The 22,380-nt window shown below is 40.4% G+C and overlaps 1 protein-coding gene across 1 annotated transcript in view; it reads left to right on the forward strand.

Moving 5' to 3' along the window:
• Nucleotides 1–996: 996 nt before the first annotated feature.
• ranbp9 (RAN binding protein 9) overlaps nt 997–22,380 on the forward strand; it is a 24,766-nt gene continuing 3,382 nt past the window's right edge. The window contains exons 1-12 of the mRNA XM_020587032.1: nt 997–1,262; nt 5,569–5,680; nt 8,184–8,236; nt 10,740–10,907; nt 11,844–11,866; nt 15,109–15,293; nt 16,360–16,472; nt 17,236–17,344; nt 18,410–18,564; nt 19,162–19,315; nt 20,496–20,617; nt 21,029–21,180. Of these exons, the coding sequence (XP_020442688.1) occupies nt 1,046–1,262; nt 5,569–5,680; nt 8,184–8,236; nt 10,740–10,907; nt 11,844–11,866; nt 15,109–15,293; nt 16,360–16,472; nt 17,236–17,344; nt 18,410–18,564; nt 19,162–19,315; nt 20,496–20,617; nt 21,029–21,180 (1,563 nt within the window). The 5' untranslated portion in view covers nt 997–1,045. The remainder of the gene's footprint in view (nt 1,263–5,568; nt 5,681–8,183; nt 8,237–10,739; nt 10,908–11,843; nt 11,867–15,108; nt 15,294–16,359; nt 16,473–17,235; nt 17,345–18,409; nt 18,565–19,161; nt 19,316–20,495; nt 20,618–21,028; nt 21,181–22,380) is intronic.

Raw genomic sequence — 22,380 nt, forward strand, 5'->3', positions numbered from 1 at the left:
TACAGAAGGTCAGTGGGAAAGTATGAATAGACTGAATTAGTTCTGCAACAATCAAGATTAAAGGATAAGGCCAGTTATTTAGTATTTTAACACAACACTCCACATACAGTGCCTAAAACTAACAATGAATCACCTCAACTAACAGTTCATGTTTGTCACTCTGTCAGTCCTAGATTAGTCTGTGCCATAGGCCTCCACTGCTGTTCAAAAGGATTAAAAACATATCAGTAAAATACACAGCTACACTGGGTGATATATTTATTTATTATGAAACACAAGACCCAAATATTTGTTAAGAATATCCAGAGATCTGGTGCATGGGAAGCTGACTCTTGCTTACAGTAGTAGTAGTAGTAGTAATAATAATAATAATAATATTAATAATAATTAAGAATATGTGATGAATATAAAATACCGATGATGACTCATTGTGTCTACCTTCTAAACCTAGTGATAAATTAGTTCTTGTCCTGTTGTAACACATCACCGTCTGTCTGGTGTGCATACACTGCTCATTCTGTGTATTTACTTCTCATTCCCATAAGAAGTGAGTGGAGTTGCTCTCAGCCAATCAGATTTGCGGATAACGCTCCGACAACAAACAAAAGATCGAGGCTAGCTGAGCTCATTATATTTTATCGCTTCGTCTAGCCTAAGGTTAACGTTATTTGTTGCCTTGCTCCCATCAGCGACCCGCTCATCTCGATTTTAACTACTTTCTTTAGTTCCTGGGAGGCAGACAGTCTTCTTCTGGTGTCTCTGTTTGTGGATTTGTGTCAGCTAATGTAAACCTTAGCCATTTCACCGATCGCTCTGCCTTTGGTGGGCAAACTAAATGCGTTAGCTAGGTTAGCTTCTCGGCTAACCAGCTCTGGCTGCCTCTCTACGACCAGCGAAGCCAGTTAGCTTAGCCTGCTAGCTAGCTTTGCTAACACCACCCCCCATCCCCCCCACCCCCTTTAAAACTTGACACTGAGTGACATACGTGGCAAGTGGCTTTGGCTTGTTGCTAACAAGCCATTTTAATAAAACTCGTGTCGTAGCCATGTCTGGACAATCATCGGGCTGTGGATTTCTGATGTCGGTTGTTGTCCACGGTGACTCGGCTCTGAACGAGCAGGAAAAGGAGCTCAACCAGCGACTCCGACGGCTCTATCCAGCCGTTAATGAAAACGAGACTCCGCTCCCTCGATCCTGGAGCCCGAAGGACAAGTTCAGCTACATCGGGCTTTCTCAGAACAATCTTCGTGTACACTATAAAGGTATGGCATTAAGACACTCTCAAGTTTAGCACTTTATTGACCAATGCTAACGCCAGAGTTGGCTGCTAACGTTAGCTTAGTTTGACGGTTAGCTTAGCGGGTTAAAGCCAGTTGCCGTTGTGGCTAAAAACAAAGCAGGCTAAGCTAGTAGCTTCATCAACAACAAGGCAGAGGACATCTTGCAACCCGACCAGCTGGCGAGGTGTAACCACAGCCAAAATTGACCTACTAGCTCATTAGCTTCCGTGCTAACGTTACCCAGTTTGTCAGCTCTATGTATTGCCACGGTTAAGCTTTGACGGTTGATAACCTGTCAGGCTAGCTTATGAAATGTAATAAATCACATGTAAAGATAGAACCAGTACACCTAAGGCTGTTTAGGCTCGATGTGAGTCACATATTCGTATAACGTTAGCCAAAATGGGCTAGGGCTAATGTAGCATTATTAAGTGATTAAATGACAGGAAACATACGGTGTCAAATACATTGATTAGTCTTAAGTTACTCAGAAGAACTGGCAGGCTTCCAGTGAAGTAGGTATTGATGACAGGACAGACATAGTTTGTTGCTGCTAATGATTATTAAGTGTATTGTCTGACATTCGGGTTGGACTAGTTAGTTGCTTAGCAAAGCTATCAAGAGGGTTTTTGGTGCAGGCCTACAAGGGAAAAGTGTAACCGTGCTTCCTGGGTGTGTTCTGCTGTTCTGGGTCTGACCGGCTCTCTACGCACTCTTCCTGGTTACAACTAGAACATTCTGTGTTTGCACCAGTAAACTCACCTGAAAATCTTATAGCACATACAAGTAACGAGTTGAGTAACTTTAGGATTTAAACTTAGACATTTTCCTATGAACCACTGAAAGTAGAAGGCAGTTCACTACTCTTAAAATGACACATCTCCTCAGCAGTGTTGAGCTGCTAATTTCAGGCCATTTTTGATAAACAACATTTTGCTGTGACAAAAGTCCTAGTCTTTTTCTGCTCATTGGGTGGAGCTTGAGTATAGAGACTAAATATACAAAGAATTTGTCTTTGTATGTTTGTCATAATAAATGTCACTTGTTTAATGATCTCGCAGTATTAAAACATGCCAGTATTTCTCATTGAAGCAAAAGCTGTCCCACAATATCAGTACACAACAGAGCCAGGTCGGTATGATGCAGTGTGACGGTAATTTCGCATTAGTCCAGCAAAAATGCAACTGCCTGCTGTGATTTAATGCAAGGGGCTGTGTTGGTTGTTTTGGGGGGTGTGTGTGTATGTGTTGTAGTCTTTTACAAAATGGCCACATTGTGATGAGTCGACGTGAATGGCTTCATTCATGTTTCCAGCCCGTGAGTTTTCATTGTGTTTTGGTTAGCCATGCTGCTAACGTATCCCACTCTACCTTAGCATCCACTCTACCACCAGTATGGTGGCACTGATAGGTTAAAAAAACATGGTTTAACATCCAGTACTAATGCTGCATGGTGTGTCATTATGGTGAATTAACTGTGGGCCAGATTTGACAGTGAATAGCAGGGAATACACATGGTAATAAGGTAAACAAGGTTTTCTTCCTGTTGGCGTCCATGTCCCAATCATCTCCCCTACATGACTGGTCAATGCAGTGCCTTTGCTGGATGATGTCACAGTCTGGTTTGTCAAAGTTGAACCAGATCTTGAACTTTTTTGCTGCATGGGGTTGCGTCCGTTTGCCGGAGCCACCTGTGGCGGCTATAGTCAACATAATCCCCCATAGAGTTGAATGTGGAGCACTGTGTTTTTTCACACCTTTAAAACTTAGTGTGACCATGGTAAAGCTCATGCGCAGTTATAAGGTCTAAAGAAACTCATTTGAAATCATACAGGAGAGAAGCCAGGCAGTTGAGTTTGTGGCAAAACCTTTGACAGTGCTTGCATATTGCTGTCTTTTGCTGTATATGTTAATTCGCACTCAGGAAGTAGAAGTGAAATGACATTCATTACAAGATGATTAGTTAAACATTTCAAAATGCACCTACAGTCTTTTGCATTTTGTGACTTAGAGTAATGTTCTTGTGAACCCAATATCCTGTGTTGTCTTGTGAGCTAAGTGTGTCATCACACCCCTAGCCATGATGAACAGAGCTGACATGATAATCAGTTGATTAGCAGCTGTTTTCGTAATTAAGTCAGTTTTTAAGCAGAAAATACCAGTACTTCAATGCAAATATTTGCTCATTTTCTTCAATGCTGAAAATAAACTCAAAACCTTGGAGTTTAGGACTGTTTATTGGACAGATTTAGCATTTTGCAGTTTTCTGACATTTTATGCACAATATGGCAGATAAAATAAATATTATTAGAGCTCCAGGAATGACATCAAATCCATTCCCATCTGTCACTATTCAACAACTGGCCAGACAAAGCCCAGTGTATTAAATACACTGCTACACAGCTTTCAGGCTTCATTGGAGAACATATATTAGATCAGACTAAATGTGTTGGTCATATCTAGCCTAACAAAAGATAATCAGACCTTTTTAACAACATATCGGTAGACTTCACCCCTGAATAACCTATAACATAATGGAATAATCATGAAACGGCTAGCCCAGATTCCAGTTTTATAGCCTATAAGGCAATACACAAACCTTATCTACAAAATGGGAGTGACTTCTGCTTCTTTCACTGTAGCTAATTTTAGTATTGCTAACTGTTGCCCTGTAAAGGGCATCACCTAGTGGCACACCTAGGCACTACAGTGCTTTGTCTGACAGCATGCCCTTGTCTTATGTTTTGTCGGTTAATTTTAATTCATTAAAATATTTATAGAAATGAATTGATAAGTTAATTTTGATATCCCAAACTAGTTGCCTACTTATTATATTCACTGCAAACTGGCTGTTAATTCACATCTGACCCCTAATGTTAGTTCCCAGTAATGACCCTGAATATTGCTATTGACAGTATTGCTTTGTAGCTGTGTGAGTTAAAGTTGGATATAAAGGCTGACAGGATGAATTGCTTCACAGAAACCAGCAGGTCTAGATTCACATCATCTTAATCTTATAGCTACTGAGTACATCTTGTACTCGGGTTATTCATAAGCCTGTCATCTAGTAAAATGGCATTTTATATTTTGGGGGCACAAAGCCAATATTCCTTTGTATTAACCTGATGGTCATTTTGTTTTTGTCTTGTTTTTTTAAATCTCACAGCAAGTCCCTCCCCACATCCCTTCCCAGCACCTTGTTTCATATGGAAAATACATAAAATTATAGCAAAAACCCTGTACAGAAAGTTAATTATGCAGTACAAAATACTATGATTATACAATTTGCCCTGAGCAAATATTGGGTCAGAACTTCGATTGTAAAACCTTTGTTACAGACTGTCTGCAGAAGGCCCATGTCTTTTCAGATTCAGTTGAAGACAGCTTCACATTATCTACAGTGTAGTTTCTTGCAGTGTAGGGATGTAACTGCCAGGTTGAGTCAACATTCCCTGATGGGAGAGGTATGCTGTCTGCTTCTTACATGCCTCGTTTGATCTTACTCTGTCACTGTGTCTGTTGGGGTTTGGTCCTTCCACTGCCACTCCCGCCAAAATCCACATACAACTCTCAACTGTACTTTGAGTAAAGTGAATTAAAATTAATTATGAAATCAGAAGTCTAAACTGATATCAGTTGATAATCATCAGTTGTCTGTCCTCACATTCTTTATTTCTTTTCATTTATGATTATAGAATGGTCCATGAAGTACAGTTGTTTTTGGCGGCCTGTTTTAATTTTAGTTTTAGTCTAGTCTGTGTGTGAAGCTGTCATTTTAGTTTTTATTAGTTTTAGACACGTTCATACTCTTTATAGCCTAGTCAAGTTTCAGTCAACTGAAAGTCTGATCGTTTTAGTCTTATTTTAGTCAGAATTATCCATGATTATTTTCATCTAGTTTCAGCCGACGAACTGATGCAGCCCCTGAAGCGAGACACAGGAAACAGAAATACTGCAAAATAATAATAAATACGTGACAAAACAAGACGAAATAACGTTATAACATTTTGTCTCGTTTTGGTCAAAGAAAATGAAGAGACATTTTAGCATAGTTTTTATTTTGTAAACCACATTTAGTCTTGTTTTTTCGTCAACAATATTGCATTATACATTTAATTATAGTCATTGTCACATGATCAGCATTTACGTTGCGTCTCGTTTTCATCACGTGATAAAGGTTCGTTGACGATTAGTCATTTTCGTCGATGAAAGCAACACTACCATGAAGTTTCTACCTGTGGTAACCACTCCCTGTTGCTCTTGTCTTTGTGTAATGTTTATGCTTGAAGGTCACGGGAAAACCCCCAAGGATGCAGCGTCCGTACGGGCCACCCACCCCATCCCAGCCGCCTGTGGGGTCTACTATTTCGAGGTGAAGATCATCAGTAAAGGCCGAGATGGGTAAGGAGACAGGACAAAGCACAAAGTTTCAGGAAGACAACACTTGATTTACAACACTTTCAGCTACTGGTCTAAACATTAAGTTTGGATAATCACAAAAACCTTGTTGATCCATCGAGTTTTCATTGGTCCCACCAGCAGGTCAACATTTCTCATCTAACACATAAGTGAATAGCTGCATTCCTATAAAACTGAAACTTCCTTTTAACATGACTCAGTGTTGCATGTGGACATCCTTACATGCAAATGTCTATGTAATCCTAAAATCTGTAATGGTTTGAGTGATAGTTGTAACAGCTCATATACAATTTGTTTTATTTCTTCACTTCTTTTATATATATATATTTTTTTGTACTGTGCTTCTGATTTTATGGCTGAATGAATAAAATTAACTTAAAATGTCAACAGAGGAAATGTTAGCATATTAACATGCTAAGTGTAACTTGCTAATTATTACAATGTTACCTTGCTATCTCTTAAACCAATATCTGGATGTTGATGTACATATTCATGTTAGAATTCGGCTCATAGCACAGCTGAGAGCTAAGCGGCAGCTGCAATAACATCCCCGAGAAGAGGGTGTTGTTGTACACACTGGAAGACAACACTGGGTTTATGATAAACTTCACCCTCATATTATTGACTTTAAATCTTGTTAATTGTACAAATGGCCTTCAAAATTAATTATCACAATGAATAAGCTGCTCATGTGGGATGTCATACCACTTCTCACAGAGAGAGGAGTTGGCCAGAGGTTAAAAATTAGAAACGGTACAGTGCTTGTTAACTTGCATCAGGATTTTATTCAAATCAACATTTATTGATAGACAAATTACGTAGTCTAATAGTTGTTATGTAGTGTATTTGTGTTCAGAGGGAGAACTGAAGCAGTAGGAAGCTGATTATCTTTGGTAGATCAAAGATCATCTGAAGAAAAAATGACAACCCACAGGAAATTACAGTCCTCTTCTCAGTCTATATATGGGGCATACTGTCAGTACCTATTCTAAATGAAGGCAAAGTCTTGGCCATATTTAGTTAAACGGGCATTACTAAATGGAAGCAGATTTTTATGTAATGTTTGCTAACTCTTTACAACCCCAAACTGTGAACCGTTCTCAGTCAGATTATGTAGTCATTAGTCAAGGTTATTTTAAAACATGCCCTGTGTAACAAATACAAGTCTTATGAACAAGAAACTTGATTAAAGTCTTCAAGGGGCTAGAGGTGAATTAGTAATCCTGAACTGAGACTTCAGTCATCTGAAGAACCTCATCTCATAGCTGATCTCACCACTTCACTGGTTGTTTTCATCCAGACCCTTGTTGACACAGGATGTCTGACTGCTTTAATAGTTTTCACATTTTCTCACATTTATTTGAGTTTCTTATCAGTATGTACTGTCTGTAAGAGAACAGGAAGTTAAATGCTATCTGATTATAAAATTTAATATTTAAACATTTCAGCCACGCTATCAGCTGGTCTGTCAGAGAGAAATACATGTGTCTCTTCTAGGGCTGAAACTAATGCTTATTTTCATTATAGAATAATGTGCTGATTATTTTCTTGATTAATTGTTTGGTCAGTAGAAGCTCAGAAAACAGTGAAACATGCCCACCACATCATCTTAGAGCAAAGGGTAACATCACTAAATGTGTTCTTTTTCAGTCCAGTAGTACAAAACTCAAAAATATTCCATGTATTATCATAAATGACAAAGAAAAGCAATGAGTCTTTATATTTGAGAACCTGGAACGAGCAAATGTTTGGCGTTTTTGCTTGAAAAATGACTTAACTGCTTAATTATCAAAATAGTTGCTGGTGAATTTTTTTTGTCTACTAATTAGGTGATTGATTAAAGATGAAGCATTGCAACTCTAATCTCTACAATAGTGGATGGGTTTTCTAAAACAATTTGCACAGACCTTCATGACCAAAAGGATGAATCTGAATCTTTTGGTTATCACCTGACTTTTCATTTAGCATCTTTAGCAGGTCAAAATTTTCAGTTCCTCAGTCTGTCACTTAGAAGATAAACAAGCATAAAGTTTTAATGCTGAAGCCGAGCTACAGTTGAGATATTCCATTTCCAAAACGCAGAGAATCAGTAGAGACAAACTGTGTGTTGTGGAGCTAAGATGTTGACAGCTTTGATCTAAAGAATACACAAAACATGGCCCACAAGATAGGTTGAAGTCGCTTTCTGCACATGCACCTTGGCATCTAGGGCACTGTGTCAAGCATGACCAGAGCTCAGTTTGCATACTGTTGGTGCCTCTAGTGATGAAGAAGTAAGAATAGCAAAGCTGTCCCTCAGTTGTTCATCCATCCAACTTTTCTTTTTTCCCCCTTTGGACTGCACAGAGTAATGCAACCTCAAGCGTGACTGTAGATAATCATATGGAGGATGTTTAGGATGTTAATCAGCAAGTCATGATTAATGGCTGGTCACTTACTCTTCTGTTTACATGTTCAAATGAACTCTCCACTGCATGTTCCACAGGTACATGGGCATCGGCCTCTCAGCTCAGGGTGTAAACATGAACAGACTCCCTGGTAAGATTACGTGTGTGTGTGTGTGTGTGTGTGTGTGTGTTCGTGTTCAGTACATTTGCCTTTGGGTGTGGTGAGAAGAATGTCTCTTTGCATGTGTCTTCTGTATATTATACCAGAGATTTCTGTCTTTGTGTTGGTGTCATTTTGTCTGAACGTCCTGTCAGGTAGCGATTGGCCTTAGTTTCACTGGGTGTAGGTGTGACTCTGATTTCAGTGTGCCATCACCATTATCTGATTTACATTTGCATGTTTTCTTATTGTTGGAATGGCTCAAATACATTTATGTATAAATAGTTTGTGTGTTATGTACTGCGTGTTTCTTTATGTGTGTATTTTTAAGAATTTTATCTATATTGTAAATTTCTGATGCAGGTGAGTGACTAACAGACTTTTGGAAGACAACTCGTTCAGTAAAGAGATATTTCGTTGGCCCTCTGCACCTTTGGGAACTGAACATGAAAATTAGTCAAATTTAAGATGAAATAGCTGTTTGGGTACTGAAGTGATGCTATGCATATTTTTGATAGTTTTATTCTTGTAATGCATATCACTCACTGGCATCCTGGGACTGGACACGGGGGGCAGTCCCATGATACAGGTATATCTGCATTCCCATTATTAGAAACAATCACTGTCTGTGTGCAGTTGTGCAGCACATTATTCTATAATGAAAATAAGCATTAGCCCCTTGGTTATGTTTTCTTAATACATCTATGGTAAGACCTGCTATTTCCTCAGCATATCAGAATTGTTATTGACCACTTTTTTGACAGTTTGACTTCAGATACTGACATTTTGATCAGATTATTGATGCTACATTGCAGAACTGTTCATTTTGTTTGCTCACAGACAGTGATTACGTCTTAGATTAGATTCAACTCTATTGTCATTACACATGTACAAGGCAAAGTACTTGTACATGTGGGAATACAAATTTTTAAGAACTTTTTCTAATTCGTGTAGTTTAACTTGGTTTAAGTAAAAGATGATTTAATGAAATCCTTTACAACATAAATAAATAAATGTAAGTAAGGAGGCTTTAGCTTTGGAACTGCAGTCAGCTGTTTACATTGTCGGACAGTGATAGAAGCTGTGAGCCCAGTGCTCATCTGAAGTTATCAGGCCAAACAGGAGCCCTGACACCCTTTCACCATTCTGATAACTGGACCCGCCCTCGAGGTTCAGGCTCTCCATCCAAAGATAACAGGATGCCCAGAGCAGACTGATGCCAGACTGCTGCAGAGCTGAGTGCTTTCTTTCAGTGTTGAATGTGAAAACGGCAGGATTAATTCTGCAGCTCAGCATTAACTCACAGGATCCTGCCACTTATTGTAGTGTGTAACATTGAAACAGCCCTGAGGCCATCCACTTGGCAGCAGGGGTGGCCCCTTGCCCTTGGGACGCAAGGAACAGACAAATACTCCCAGCACACATGACATTTTTCATAAGCATTTAAAAATATTGCTTTCTTTTTATGCTCACAACAATTCATATTTACTCTGTAAGTAAAGAGTGCTTAAACAAAATGGCTTGCAAATGCCAAAGAAAGAAATTAAGGTTTGTGTTCAAACTGACATGGCTGTGCTCTTCTGCAGTTAACCGTTCTAGAGCAAGCACAAATTATAAAACCAGTTAATGTCATAGAAACTCTGATCCGATTGTTGATGCTATGTTACACAACTGTGCACACAGACAGTGATTGTTTCTGATAATGGGAATGCAGATATACCTGTATCATGGGACTGCCTCAGGTGTCCGCTTGCTAACGCTCAGTATGTTGCTGTGGCTGCATACACGTTATAAAATGAGAATGTTTCAGGTTCATGGCCCTCATTAGCAACCGCTTCATGCTCAGGTCACTGTTACCAAAACACCAGTCTTTACTGAGGGTTTAGAACAGTGACACAGCATTTCTATTTTTGTATCTGTTGCATATCTACGGCATGAACACCAAAGTGTGAATTTCTGACCTGGGGTGTGTTTGCAGTGTTACACACATTTTCCACACAGCACCACTAAACATGTTTAAGGCAGAGATTGGGCTGCAGTGAAACTCTCCACTGATATGCAGAACTTGCATCAGACATCTTGGTTGACATCTATAGTCCAGCTATTAATTTTGAATGTTTTTTTTAAATAAAAATGGTCAAATTAATTTTAAACTCTTATTCATTGTTTTGTTCAATCACACATTCAGGCTGTATTATATTTCAGGAGGCTTGGTCACAGCCCTTGCATCCTCAGGAGTCTACAGTTTGTATTATAGGACACAAAACTGGCTGTAAGAACAATGAATAGTACAGAGAAGGTTTTGCTCTTCTGCATCATCAGTTTACACGTTTCTATTTCAGTCCTGTTTGTGAAGGACGAGTTGTGTCCCCGTTGCTCTTATGTCCTTCCTTTGTTTTGTCTGTGTTCTAAGAAAGAACATCAGTTGTTTTTACTATGTTTCATTGACTGCACAATGCTCATATTCTTTCACTTTTGTGTTCACATCCCTCAGGCTGGGACAAGCACTCATATGGTTACCATGGAGACGACGGGCACTCCTTCTGCTCGTCTGGCACCGGGCAACCCTACGGACCCACGTTTACAACAGGGGATGTGATTGGCTGCTGCGTTAACCTCATCAACAACACCTGCTTTTACACAAAAAATGGCCACAGCCTAGGTATACAGCACAACTGAAAGCTGCTAGTCAGTTTACAGGCTAGGTAGCTCAGCTGAAGTACATTAGATGGCTTGTAAATATATGTGAAAATGTCAGTTTAGATACTGAACACCATTAATGCGATGCTGTCTGCCCACAGCTTACAAGCAAGTTTCTCCTGTTGCCTGTTGAAACCTGCTGGCTGCTGTCAGTCAAACACTGACATTTCCTTCCATCCAACTAAGATGAAAACCTGCATCTCTGATATTTCGCCAAAGACCTTTCCCCCCTTTTTATTAATAAGAACGGTTAACAATACATATAAAAACTTGGTTTAATTTTTCAAAGCAATGAGTAAATGTGATTTTAGTTGGTCTTTAAATGTGTCATGCTTTTAAGGTGCCAACACAACATATGTTTCAGACAATAATGGAACCAGGGACTGTCATGCTCACAAGAAGCCCTGTTACTAGGAAAAAAATTGTCTCCATAGGAAATCCAAAAGTTTGTTTACATGCACCACAGTAACGTTGCTGCTCCCCGGCACATTTCCTCCTTGTTCCCTACCATGCCATTTTTATTTACTGGTCAAGTGTGTTTAAGTGTTATAAACAACTTGGTGTTCAGCTGCAGAAACTGATGTATTTACACTCTTAATTTAGTTTCAGTACTGGATTGAATTATTTTGGATATAGCCACAATGTTCAGAGTCAACAGCTTTTCTTTCGTTCCTCTACTTTGTACAACATTTACCTGTTGCCTGGGTACTGTTTCTGCCTATCTACCTCACTGTCTTTCTTATTTACACGAAATTAACGAAAGCAGGTTCCTGCAAAAAGATGATTGTAACCAGATCACTTCAGTGGATGTAAACACACAGACTGAGGCCTCTTTGTGTGGGTAGAAATTTGTTTTCCTCTCCTTCACATTGACATTGTTTTTTTGTTTTCTTTTCAGGTATTGCCTTCACAGACCTTCCAGTAAGTACTAACATTTTGTTCACCCCTGTGTTGTAAAGCAATCTTCCATTATGAGTCAGGTTGGGTCTGGACTTGATTTAGAGATAAATGAGAGTCTGCTCCTGTCCTGAACTTGGCACATGTGGCTTTGCAAATCTGAAACTGTGCAGGACTTGGGGACATGTGGCTGCTTATAGAAATGAAATGCTTCATTTTCTTCAGTGTCTGCTGAAGTCAGAATGTTTGCACTGTGCAAAATGTATTGAGGACTGGAAAAAAATGTGAACTTGTGATGTTGATGAGAGAGAATTGGGATTCCCTTGGGCCGATGATAACTGAGAGAACAAGTCTGGACATATTTCTCACTGACACCTGAATTAAGACATTATAAAGTGTTAAAAGAAATAAAATCACACAATTTGAGGTGTTGGGTTCAACATGCAATGGAAGATGTTATTGCATGTTGTACATGAACTACTAACAACATTTTGTTGTACAGCCAGTATCCTGTCGACTTCTCTGAAATATATGAACTTTAAAGCTGCTTGTTTTTGTGTCAGTTGTGTAGTGACAGTCTGTTCTTTGGTGATGGCCAGTCATAAACAGGCAGGTTTTATCAGTGTTTAACCATCATTTTCATTTTGAAAATGTAAAATAAATTCTGTGTACCACTGTTGGGTTGCTGTAACTCAGTTGTCATGGATCTGACACGGTATACTATTTATATAAAAATATATGTATTTATCGGAAAACTATATGAAATAGTTTGTTACATACAGCAATTTAGAAAAGTATAAAACCTGTGAAACCGGTATAGTTTCTGTTGAAGATGCATTAATCAGTGGTTATATATTAACAATGACTGTATATGAAAAAGGTCCTTTGTAATGACCAACTCTCCCAGCTTATGGAGTTTATAACGTCTTTCAGCTTGTCGCTGTCGATCTAGTACCAAATAGTAGACTGAGTTCGTGGCTAGCTGGTGAACATGGTGGGGCATTTAGCAGCTGAATAGTCGGGTATCTTTCTCAGGGATTTGTGGAGACTGAAAACGGAGCAGAAAGACTGTTTAATACAACCTTTAATAACCCTGTTGCTTTGTGCTGTCGTCGGCTCTTATGCTTCATTATTTAAACAACTCCCACGCCACATGGACATTAATTCTAATGAGATTCGTGCATGCATTAACCACATGGAAATGTGAGAGAGACACTTGCCCCCTTCTTGCTTGGTAGAAAATGAGAATAGAGCAAATTTTGAGGTAAAAGAAAGTAAGGGTCTTAGCTGCAACAATAATCCATTGAGCAGCGAAACAGGCGTGGCTGTGAGCCAGACATTCATGTTCCTCAAGAGCTGTGCAGTGCGTCACCTCAGCACGGCTGACCTTTGTGGTTACTGGGCCATGACAAAGGCAGCTCTAAGAGACACACACCACACACACACACACACCTGTGTACTGCTGTTTGTGTGGGTGCTTTAGTTGACTAATTTATTCCCTAACCCTTAACCTACTCCTGACTCTAATTTAAATTGGCTCCAGAAATAAGTGGAGTCCTGGTTTCTTTTTGGAAAGCAGTCCTAACTCTGATCTACAGCTTTTTTGTTACTGCATTGTGAAACATGAGGATTTGAAGCATCAGGGCACTTTTGTCAGCCCAAGAACAATCTCTCACACAGACATTGTGGTGGATGCATGTTGTCAGTCGCTACTTCCTCTGATCAAATCAAGGCTGTAATTTGGTTGGTAGGGCAGTAGAACCGTGTACCCATACAAGGCACATTTCTGTTTATATCATCATCTTGTCATCAGAGATACAAAGCAAGCAGAATGACTGTTCCAAAAAACAAGAATTTGGCATCTACTTAACCCTTTGGTATTGGCATGCCGCATGTCAACAGCTCAGCTCGGCAAATGCTTAAACAGGTCCCCCCCCCCAAATGGATTTTCAAATATGTCACTTGCTAAATTTTGTCAGGAGGTTTTTCTGTGATATTTGAGTGCTGACAGTCAATGCTTTGTCTCACGGATGTTAAAGTTTTGGCCTTGCTGGTGTCAGGTCCTGCTGCAGCGTTAGTACTGTTGAGCCTTGCTGCTGCTGTTCAGCTCATCTTTGTTTGGATTTTCCCCAGTTATGGTCTTTAAAGGATGAGGCTGGTGATGTTTTGTGTTTTTTTATTTTTTATTATTATTTTATTTTTATTCAATAAATAAATTACATGAAAAGGCCACAGCCAAGAATGAATTGATCATACTAGTTAGTATTGTCTGAGTATCCAAAGGCTAATAAATCTTATTCTTCTGTGCTACTGAGCTTCACTGTTGTCTAGAAACTACTGAGCCACATTGTGTCACTGGATCACACGTTCTTTTATTACTGGGGACACACACAGGTTTATATTGACTGGACCACACTTCCATGTTCTTGGATGAGATTGACGCAGCTCTACAGGTTGTAAGTCAGTGTAGAGAAATAACCAATCTTAAATAGCCATATTTATGTGGTTGACAGGAAAAATGATGCTTCAAGCAATCTTTAACTGCTTCTGTATTGACTGAAGATGACACAGACCGGACAGATACATTAAACAGTCCTTAAGGGTTAGGGTGACACAGTGTGAGACTAAATAAAGTGGAAAAAACTGGCAGTTTACTGAGATGTTTAAGCTAATTTACTCCATCCTTGTGCCAGGGATATGTTGGAGCACCACATGTGCATTAATCTGCAGTTTGGGGAATTTACTGAGCCTTGTTAATAAGACAAATATGGAATAAAGTCAGCCTTATTCTCTAAATAACATATTCTCTGCTTTTATTAGGGAGGGTATAGTGATTGCAAACTCCACAGAACAGTAGACTGGCAAGTTGCAGGCCAGAAAGTGATTCAGAAATCTCAGCACCTGGCAGTATAATCACAGAGTCATTAGTTCTGCTGAACATGTCAGTACATAGATCAGCTCGATATATGGTTGCAGTCGGCCTGTCCAGTACAGATTGTACTTATTGCTCCTTTAATGTCTAAGACCTTTTGAACCTTGGCCTCCTTTTTAAATGATGGCCTGCCAACCTGCTACCACAGTTTTACTCTGTATTCTTTGTCAGCTAGTAAAGGTTTTAGGGGCTAATTGTAGATATTTCCTGGGTTTTTTAGTTTCCCTGTTTTTCCATGCATTGTTTCCTGTTTCTTGTTTTGATTTATTGTCCAGATTATGCTCCAAAACTCCCTCTTCTCTGTCATCCTAATCTTTAACCCTCTCTGCTGCAGCCTAACTTGTACCCGACTGTGGGCCTTCAGACTCCAGGGGAGGTGGTGGACGCAAACTTTGGCCAGCACCCCTTCGTGTTCGACATTGAGGATTATATGCGTGAGTGGAGGACAAAGATCCAGGCCCAGATTGACCGCTTTCCTATTGGAGAGCGCGAGGGCGAGTGGCAGTCCATGATCCAGAAGTAAGGGGATTAGAAAGCTGAATTATTCCCGTGTAAACTTTTATGATGTGTCTGCGTTTGTATTATGGTTTAGATGAATTGGGCCTTGTATTTTTGTGGTAGCACAATAACCAGTGCAAGCAGTGCTCTGAAATTAGCTTGTGCATCTGTGCGGTACTTTGCTGCCAAATGCAGAGTGCACATTGCACGGGTGGGAGAAGAGGCGCAAACATTCATTCAAATGTGTCACTGTGAAAGGAATTGATGGTAAACAAGGTCCCTGAGATTTTGTGCTGAGAATAGACATCTCACAATCAAATATGTCATTGGCGCAGCATTAGAAATGTTCAGTGATGACGGGATAATACATAAAATGTAAATAGTTATCCTGATTGATGGAAATAATAGACTTCAAAGTTCATTCTTGAACTTGAAAACAGCAGTTTACAAAACAGTCTCATCTCCAGGCCCATGTAGTAGCTGTTCAGACCAAGCTTGCAAGATCCAGGTTCTGATAAACCAAAATAACCATTGAATTGATAGGATTTGGTTGTGATGCCAATAAAACAAATCACATTTGCCCTGCAACCAAAACTATATTCAAAGTTACCACAGTGATTTCCTGTTCGGAATCTGTGTTGGACAGTTTTTATCGATTCTGCACAGGAAGTTCTTGGTTAAATATTGTTTCTGCTTGTTCTAGTTAGACCTGGATCAACAAATCATTATATACTGATTGTTTGGTTTGCAGGTTTTTAGTTTTGCTTTCTAAAATAGCAAACAAATCTGTTTCTTGTGATGTGAATGGAAAACCACAAAAATACTTTCAAACTCAAATCTCTACAAGATATCTACAAGTGGTTGACATTTCTTTCCAATCAGATGATCTTATGTTAATGCATAATAAGAGCACATCAGTTAACTGTGCTCCCTCTTTGTTATATTTTCTGACAAAGGTATTAGTTGTTTTGGCTGAGAGGTGTGTGAGACCAGGTGGATGAAGAGAAGCTCTTATCTGTTAGTGTCTGTGTGATTTCTACTGTTGCTGTTGAATCACTCGGGGTGTTCTGGTTTTCCTCCTCTTCAGGATGGTGGCTTCATACCTGGTGCACCACAGCTATTGTGCCACAGCTGAAGCCTTTGCCAAATCCACCGACCAGGCCGTGCACGAGGAGCTGGCCTCCATCAAAAATCGACAGAGTGAGTCCTTCTGTGTCATGTTTTTAAAGGATGCTGCTACCACACTCAAAATGGTTAGAACTTCCGTAATATTTTAAATCTGATCCTGAAAGTCATGTGTAACAATGGGTATGCCTGAATCCCTTTATTTGTTCATTCATTGTGGCCTGGAAATGCTCCCAGTTCTCCTCCTTGAGGGTCAGAGCTCTTATTTCTGCCATTGACTTGGAGCAGCAGAGGGAAGACATTGATTTTACCTGCACATTTAGGAAGAAGATTTTACACTGGAAACTACATTGGCGATTTTAAGTGGTAATCTGTGATGTTTATGTCTCAAACTGTCACAAATCTATGCTACACACTAATTCTAAGCCAGGTTTGAGTAAGTCCCATGTTCTTACCAGAAAGGTGACCAGATATACCCAAACAAGCAGTGTGCACTCTGTAAGCTTTAGTTTTCAGAGACAGGAATTGCAGTTTGATTGCCTTCGCATGGAACATGTATTATCTCATTTCCTGTCGGCATAAAACAACAGTGACTGCTGTTTTGTAATGTACTAATTGCAAATAATGGTGTACTGTAAAGACGGTAGTACAGCGCCTACTGTATGCAGGTAGTCTGGAATTAGAGCACAGCTTCTTTCTTTCTACCTGTAACAAACAGAAAGTGGCTTGTTCATTATGAGCTGCAACTACTTTCATAAAATGCTCAATTAAAATGTAATTAAAACTCTAGAACTAGGAAGTATTATCTCTTGTAAACCTGTTCATTGCTGGTTTGCAGAGATCCAGAAGCTTGTGTTGTCAGGTAGAATGGGCGAGGCCATCGAGACTACCCAGCAGCTCTACCCCAACCTCCTGGAGAGGAACCCAGACCTTCTCTTCATGCTCAAGTAAGACCAAGGCTGCATTTGAAGGTTTTCTCACACACCAGCCCCTTTTACACAGCCCATTCGATGCGGGAATTTTCCACTTTGCTGTTCTGGGTAAAAGGTACAGTCCCAGAATGAGGGGTTGAATTTGACCCTCCAAGTGCTGCAACGAGAGGTCGTGTATGTTTGTAGTGTAGTGTTGCCATCAGACAGACGTGCAGACCTGAAACTGAATGCATATATAGTAGGCTACAGAAATTCCCGATTTCCATTTATAAATCCATCAAACTAAATCAGATAATGACCCGTTTGTTTCATTTTTAAATTGGCCATGAAGTACACATACTGTCTGACGTCATGATCAGCATCACGCCTCTAGTACCAGGATTCCAGCAGCTGTGTAAAAGGAACAAAAACGCAGAATTTTGTGTAAGCTCTGTGTAAATGGGCTTAAATCAAAAAAGCTGCCTTGGCAGGTCAAAACGCTGGCGGTTTTCTGTGATCTCTGTGTAAAAGGGGCTCCTGTCTCTGTGTGATGGCTTTATTGAACTTAATAAATGTGCCATGGTACTGATTGTGTTATTTTATGTTCAAAGAAGAATAGGGATTTTTTTTTTTCCGGCTTTATTTTGAAAAGAGCTGTTTGCCTCAGATTTGACAGAGAGCTTATAGCTGTGAAATGTATACTGTTTAATTTTGTAAAGGGGCTTTAAGTCAGAAGAATCTGACTTTGTTACAGAGCATCTTTTGAAAAAAGCTCATAATTTAAACCACTAATGGAAGAGGTTTACTGAAAACGATGCGTATACTGATCAACGCTGTTTGTTTCTCCCTGTCTCTCTAACTTGAGCCATTACTCTTTCATGTCATGATTTTCTTCCTTCCTCTCTTTTCTGTTGTTTTCATCTGGTGTTTGTTTGCTTTATGTTTATTTTTGCATAACATCTCTGTTGAATTTTATCTATATTGCTTTCTTTGCATTATCTCTATCTTGCCTTTTTTCCCCTTTTTAATCTTTCCTTCCTTTGCTCTGGTCTCTGTTTTCTTCCTATTGCTTTTTCCCTCTCTCCCTCCCTCCATCTGCAGAGTAAGACAGTTCATAGAGATGGTGAATGGGACGGACAGTGAGGTGAGGTGTCTGGGAGGTCGCAGCCCAAAGTCTCAGGACAGTTACCCTGGCTCCCCCCGGCCCTTCAGCAGTCCCAGCCACAAAGCCAGCAGCTCCCAGCCCTACCTCACAGGTACAGTCCAGCTGTGGTCAATACATTCACATCTGAAGATTAGAACAGCTCTCGAGTCCACCCCAGTACAAATCCTGTTCGATTTTACAGCTGGTAACCAGAATCACCGTGTTACAGCCTCAGTATCTGTTGGGAAACGTCCAGGGTGACGTCCAGGTTTTGGCATATGTACAGACTAACATCTTGCTTTACTGAAACGGCATCTGGATCTACAGCTGTGAAGGCATTTGACATTTATTCTTAGGTAGCCTTTAAAAGCAAAGTTAATGTCAGTGACACACCAGTCTTCAACTGTAAGTTGCAACAAAACTACAGCATATGGTTTTTTGTGATTCTAGATGTTTTGGCATCATTTTAATTATCATGTGGAACCATGTGTTTAAACACGTCAGTTCACCAGAGGACTGAGTTTATCATCAGTCTGACAAGTTCTGCCTTTGTTGCTTAGAGAGAAAAAGTAGCACCTTTTCAAGTGGACGCTGAGAAACAATTCTCACATGCCATCATGTTCAGGTTAACAAGACTCATCAGTATTGGCAGAGCCTTATCTGTATTTGTTTTAAGAAAAGTCCATATTTCACTGTTTGTTGTTTTTAGGGTTTGACAGCAACTGCTGTAATGGTGTGACATCCAGCAAGAGCCACAGCTCCTCCCCCCACAGTCACAAGCCCTGCCCTCCAGGCTCTGGCTCCACCCTCCCAGTGTCTGACATCAGCCTCAATGGCAGCCGCAATCAACAGCTCATAACCAGGTACTGAGAAAACCCACGAGCTCAAACTGCATTTCATTTCATTTGCCAATAGAGCTGCGTTTATGTCTATCATGGTGATGATTAGCATCTGTAGAACTCTATACTGGTGTGTGGACATTATCAGGACATAGTGTGTCCTCATCACACTTACATTCTTCACTGACTTTGTTCCATAGAGCAGTGATTGTGTTGAGGAGTAGGTGTGAATTGGATAATCTAGACGTACAAAAACTGGGTCTGTGGTACCAACCACTCCTGTGGTGTTCCAGTTCTTGTAGGTTAATATACAGTATAAACGTACACTGACACTAAACCAGAATACTTAAGGGAGGAGGGTCTTTTCATTGCCCGCCATGGTCTCCGCAAAGAGGTTCACTGTGTCTGTACCATGCTACTTGCGTTGTGCTCATGTTTATTCCTCCTCCTGCTGTTGTCTTGTCCTTTGTGCCCCATGGCAGGCTCATATCAGATAAAACCTGCCTTCTTGATGTTTACCAGCTGCTCAATAAGACAATTAATTCATTTAACTAAAGAGGAATTCTTTATCACATTGTTTGTCATTGTTAAGTACATTGTCTGCTTTAGATTTACTCCTGTCAAAGATGATGTATAAAGAACAGCAAATGTTTGTCTCCAGCGGTTTAACATATCCACCTTGTCACAGTGATGTAGTCATGTACTGCAGGGTGTGTCAGTACACAGAGACATGACTGTGGGGTGCTGGGTTTTACTGCTTCAAAATAACCTCCCCTCATTCTTGCGTAAATAAATAGTTAACAGGCCAGAGAACTCATATATGCAACATTTAGCTCCATGATACTTTTTATTACACCAGTCACATGTGCTCTTGTCAGCAATTCTTAGAGGTCTGACCTTGGAAATTAGCACTGTATTGAAAATCAAATGAATCAGTGGTGAATCAAGTTCAATCCAAATTAAATTCAGCATAAAAGTGAATCATTTCTACTGCACACAGTTGACACAGCTAGGTAGTCATGTTATAAATGCTGCCAGCTGTTCTCAGGAGTTGTTTCCAAGAGGTATGGCACTCCAGCATGTTTGCTTTAAGCCATTTCATAGCAGATCATTTTCAGCATTTAATTTGATGTTACAAAATCAACATTCGAGACTGAGGAGGAATTACTTGATAGGTAGTGACTGTTTCTGTCTGTTTCCTCAGTAATGACATGGATATGGAGATTGACCACTTCACCAATGGAGTGACGGAATCATCCTCAAATGGTTTCCTCAATGGCAGCTCTAAATACACCACCGAGCCCGATGACTGTGACGCAGACATGGGTGAGTAGAGTGAACATGTGTATGCTGACATGTTGGTGACTCCACATATCAGCATCACTGTATCCCTGGTTGCCTTTGACTGTATTTGCATGATGGATTCTAAGGCTGTCTGTTCCAGCTGCCTCTTTGGCAGGAGTCCTTTTCTAACACTCAGCTGGCTGTAAGAATTCTGAGATCAGCCAGTGGTGAGCAACCAGTCTTTCTGCCCTGCTTTTCCTCTTTAATAAAAGACAGATTTATGCTCTGTGTGTAAATGTACTGTTGTGAACACTGTGGTTATCAAAGTTCAGGGGCTAATCCCACTCTTGCTGTCAGTGTAACTGCTCTAGCTAAATGCCTGTAAAGTAAAAGTAACATCACATTCATCCTGCATTAAAAATGCCCACTTTGCCTGTGGTGGTGGTTCTGCAGAGGTGGAGTCGACTCAGTCCAAGAGGCAGCTGTGCGGCGGGAGCCAGGCGGCCATCGAGAGAATGATCTACTTCGGCAGGGAGCTCCAGAGCATGAGCGAACGCCTCCGCCGCGAGTGTGGCAAGAACTCAGCCAACAAGAAGATGCTCAAGGTGACACAGTAACCACTACTCATCATGTACTTGTTCCTGTGTAAACATAGTGTTAAATTGTACTGTATTTAGTGTAAGAAAATGGGGGTTCTGCTGCAATTCCACCATTCAGTAAAGGTGTACTGGCCCTTTTAAGTAGAGTAGGTACTTTATTGATCCCACAGTGGGGAAATTTCTGTGTTACAGCAGCAGCAATAGAGATCAACCAACATAACACCACCATAACAGACACATAAGAACAGAACTTCATAAAAACACGGAAAAGAACACAACAAGGACACAGCTGCTGTAACTTGCTGCCACTCCGCGCGGTGCATGCGTACGCAAGTACGTAATAACAAAGAACACTTGGTCTTAAAATAAAAACTTACATAAAGGCAACAAAGCATTAGAACCGATACACACAAGGATTATAAAAGTAGCGTCATCAGAACGTTACTTTTTACACAGCACAAATAAGCAAATCAAAGGCACCTAAAAACAGGGCAAAGCAGCACTGGAGAGAATCAGGAACAGCAGTAGAGACTAAAACAACAGGCATTAGCCTACAGTAGGTCCAGAGTTTTATTGCTCTTTGTGTGGAAGGGGGGAGTGGGGGAAGCATGGTTTAATGTCCTCGAGATGGGGATTTGGGCCTGCCGGTGTTGTCCGCCGCCGAGACACCGTGTTTTGCGTGCGCATGCACGTAGCAGCATAGCCAGCCTGGGGATTTGTGAAGAACACCACCCCGCATCCCCATGGAAAATCCCCGGCAGCTCACCAGAAGGAGCTCGGAAGGATTGCTGGCATTGCTGGCTGACTGTTGGCAAACAGGGTCCTCCCCAGTGTTAGGTAATTTCTTAGTTAGATAGATATTGATTAGAGATCTGTTGTATTAGAAGATGTTAGTGTAGCCAGGATGTCTTCCTCAGGCTGTTAAATGCAAGGTTAGTTAAAGCAGAGAAAGGCTGCAGTCAGGGATAAATGTTATTATGACGGTAAAAGTGACCATAATATTTGTCTTAATGTGTAATGTTATGTCAAATTGTTTTAGATACACACCACGAAAACAACAGCCACACACCTTGACTTTTCCTCATGTTTTGGCTAACGTTATAGCCAGCTGCAAAGAGAGATGTCTCGGTTGACGTTTCTGTGGAGGAGGGGGCGAGCCAACTAAGTGATGATATTGTATAGCAATTCTGGGTTCTGGGTCTTTTC

This window comes from Monopterus albus, unplaced genomic scaffold (assembly GCF_001952655.1).
Source record: "Monopterus albus unplaced genomic scaffold, M_albus_1.0 scaffold435.1, whole genome shotgun sequence".
Lineage (NCBI taxonomy): Eukaryota > Metazoa > Chordata > Actinopteri > Synbranchiformes > Synbranchidae > Monopterus > Monopterus albus.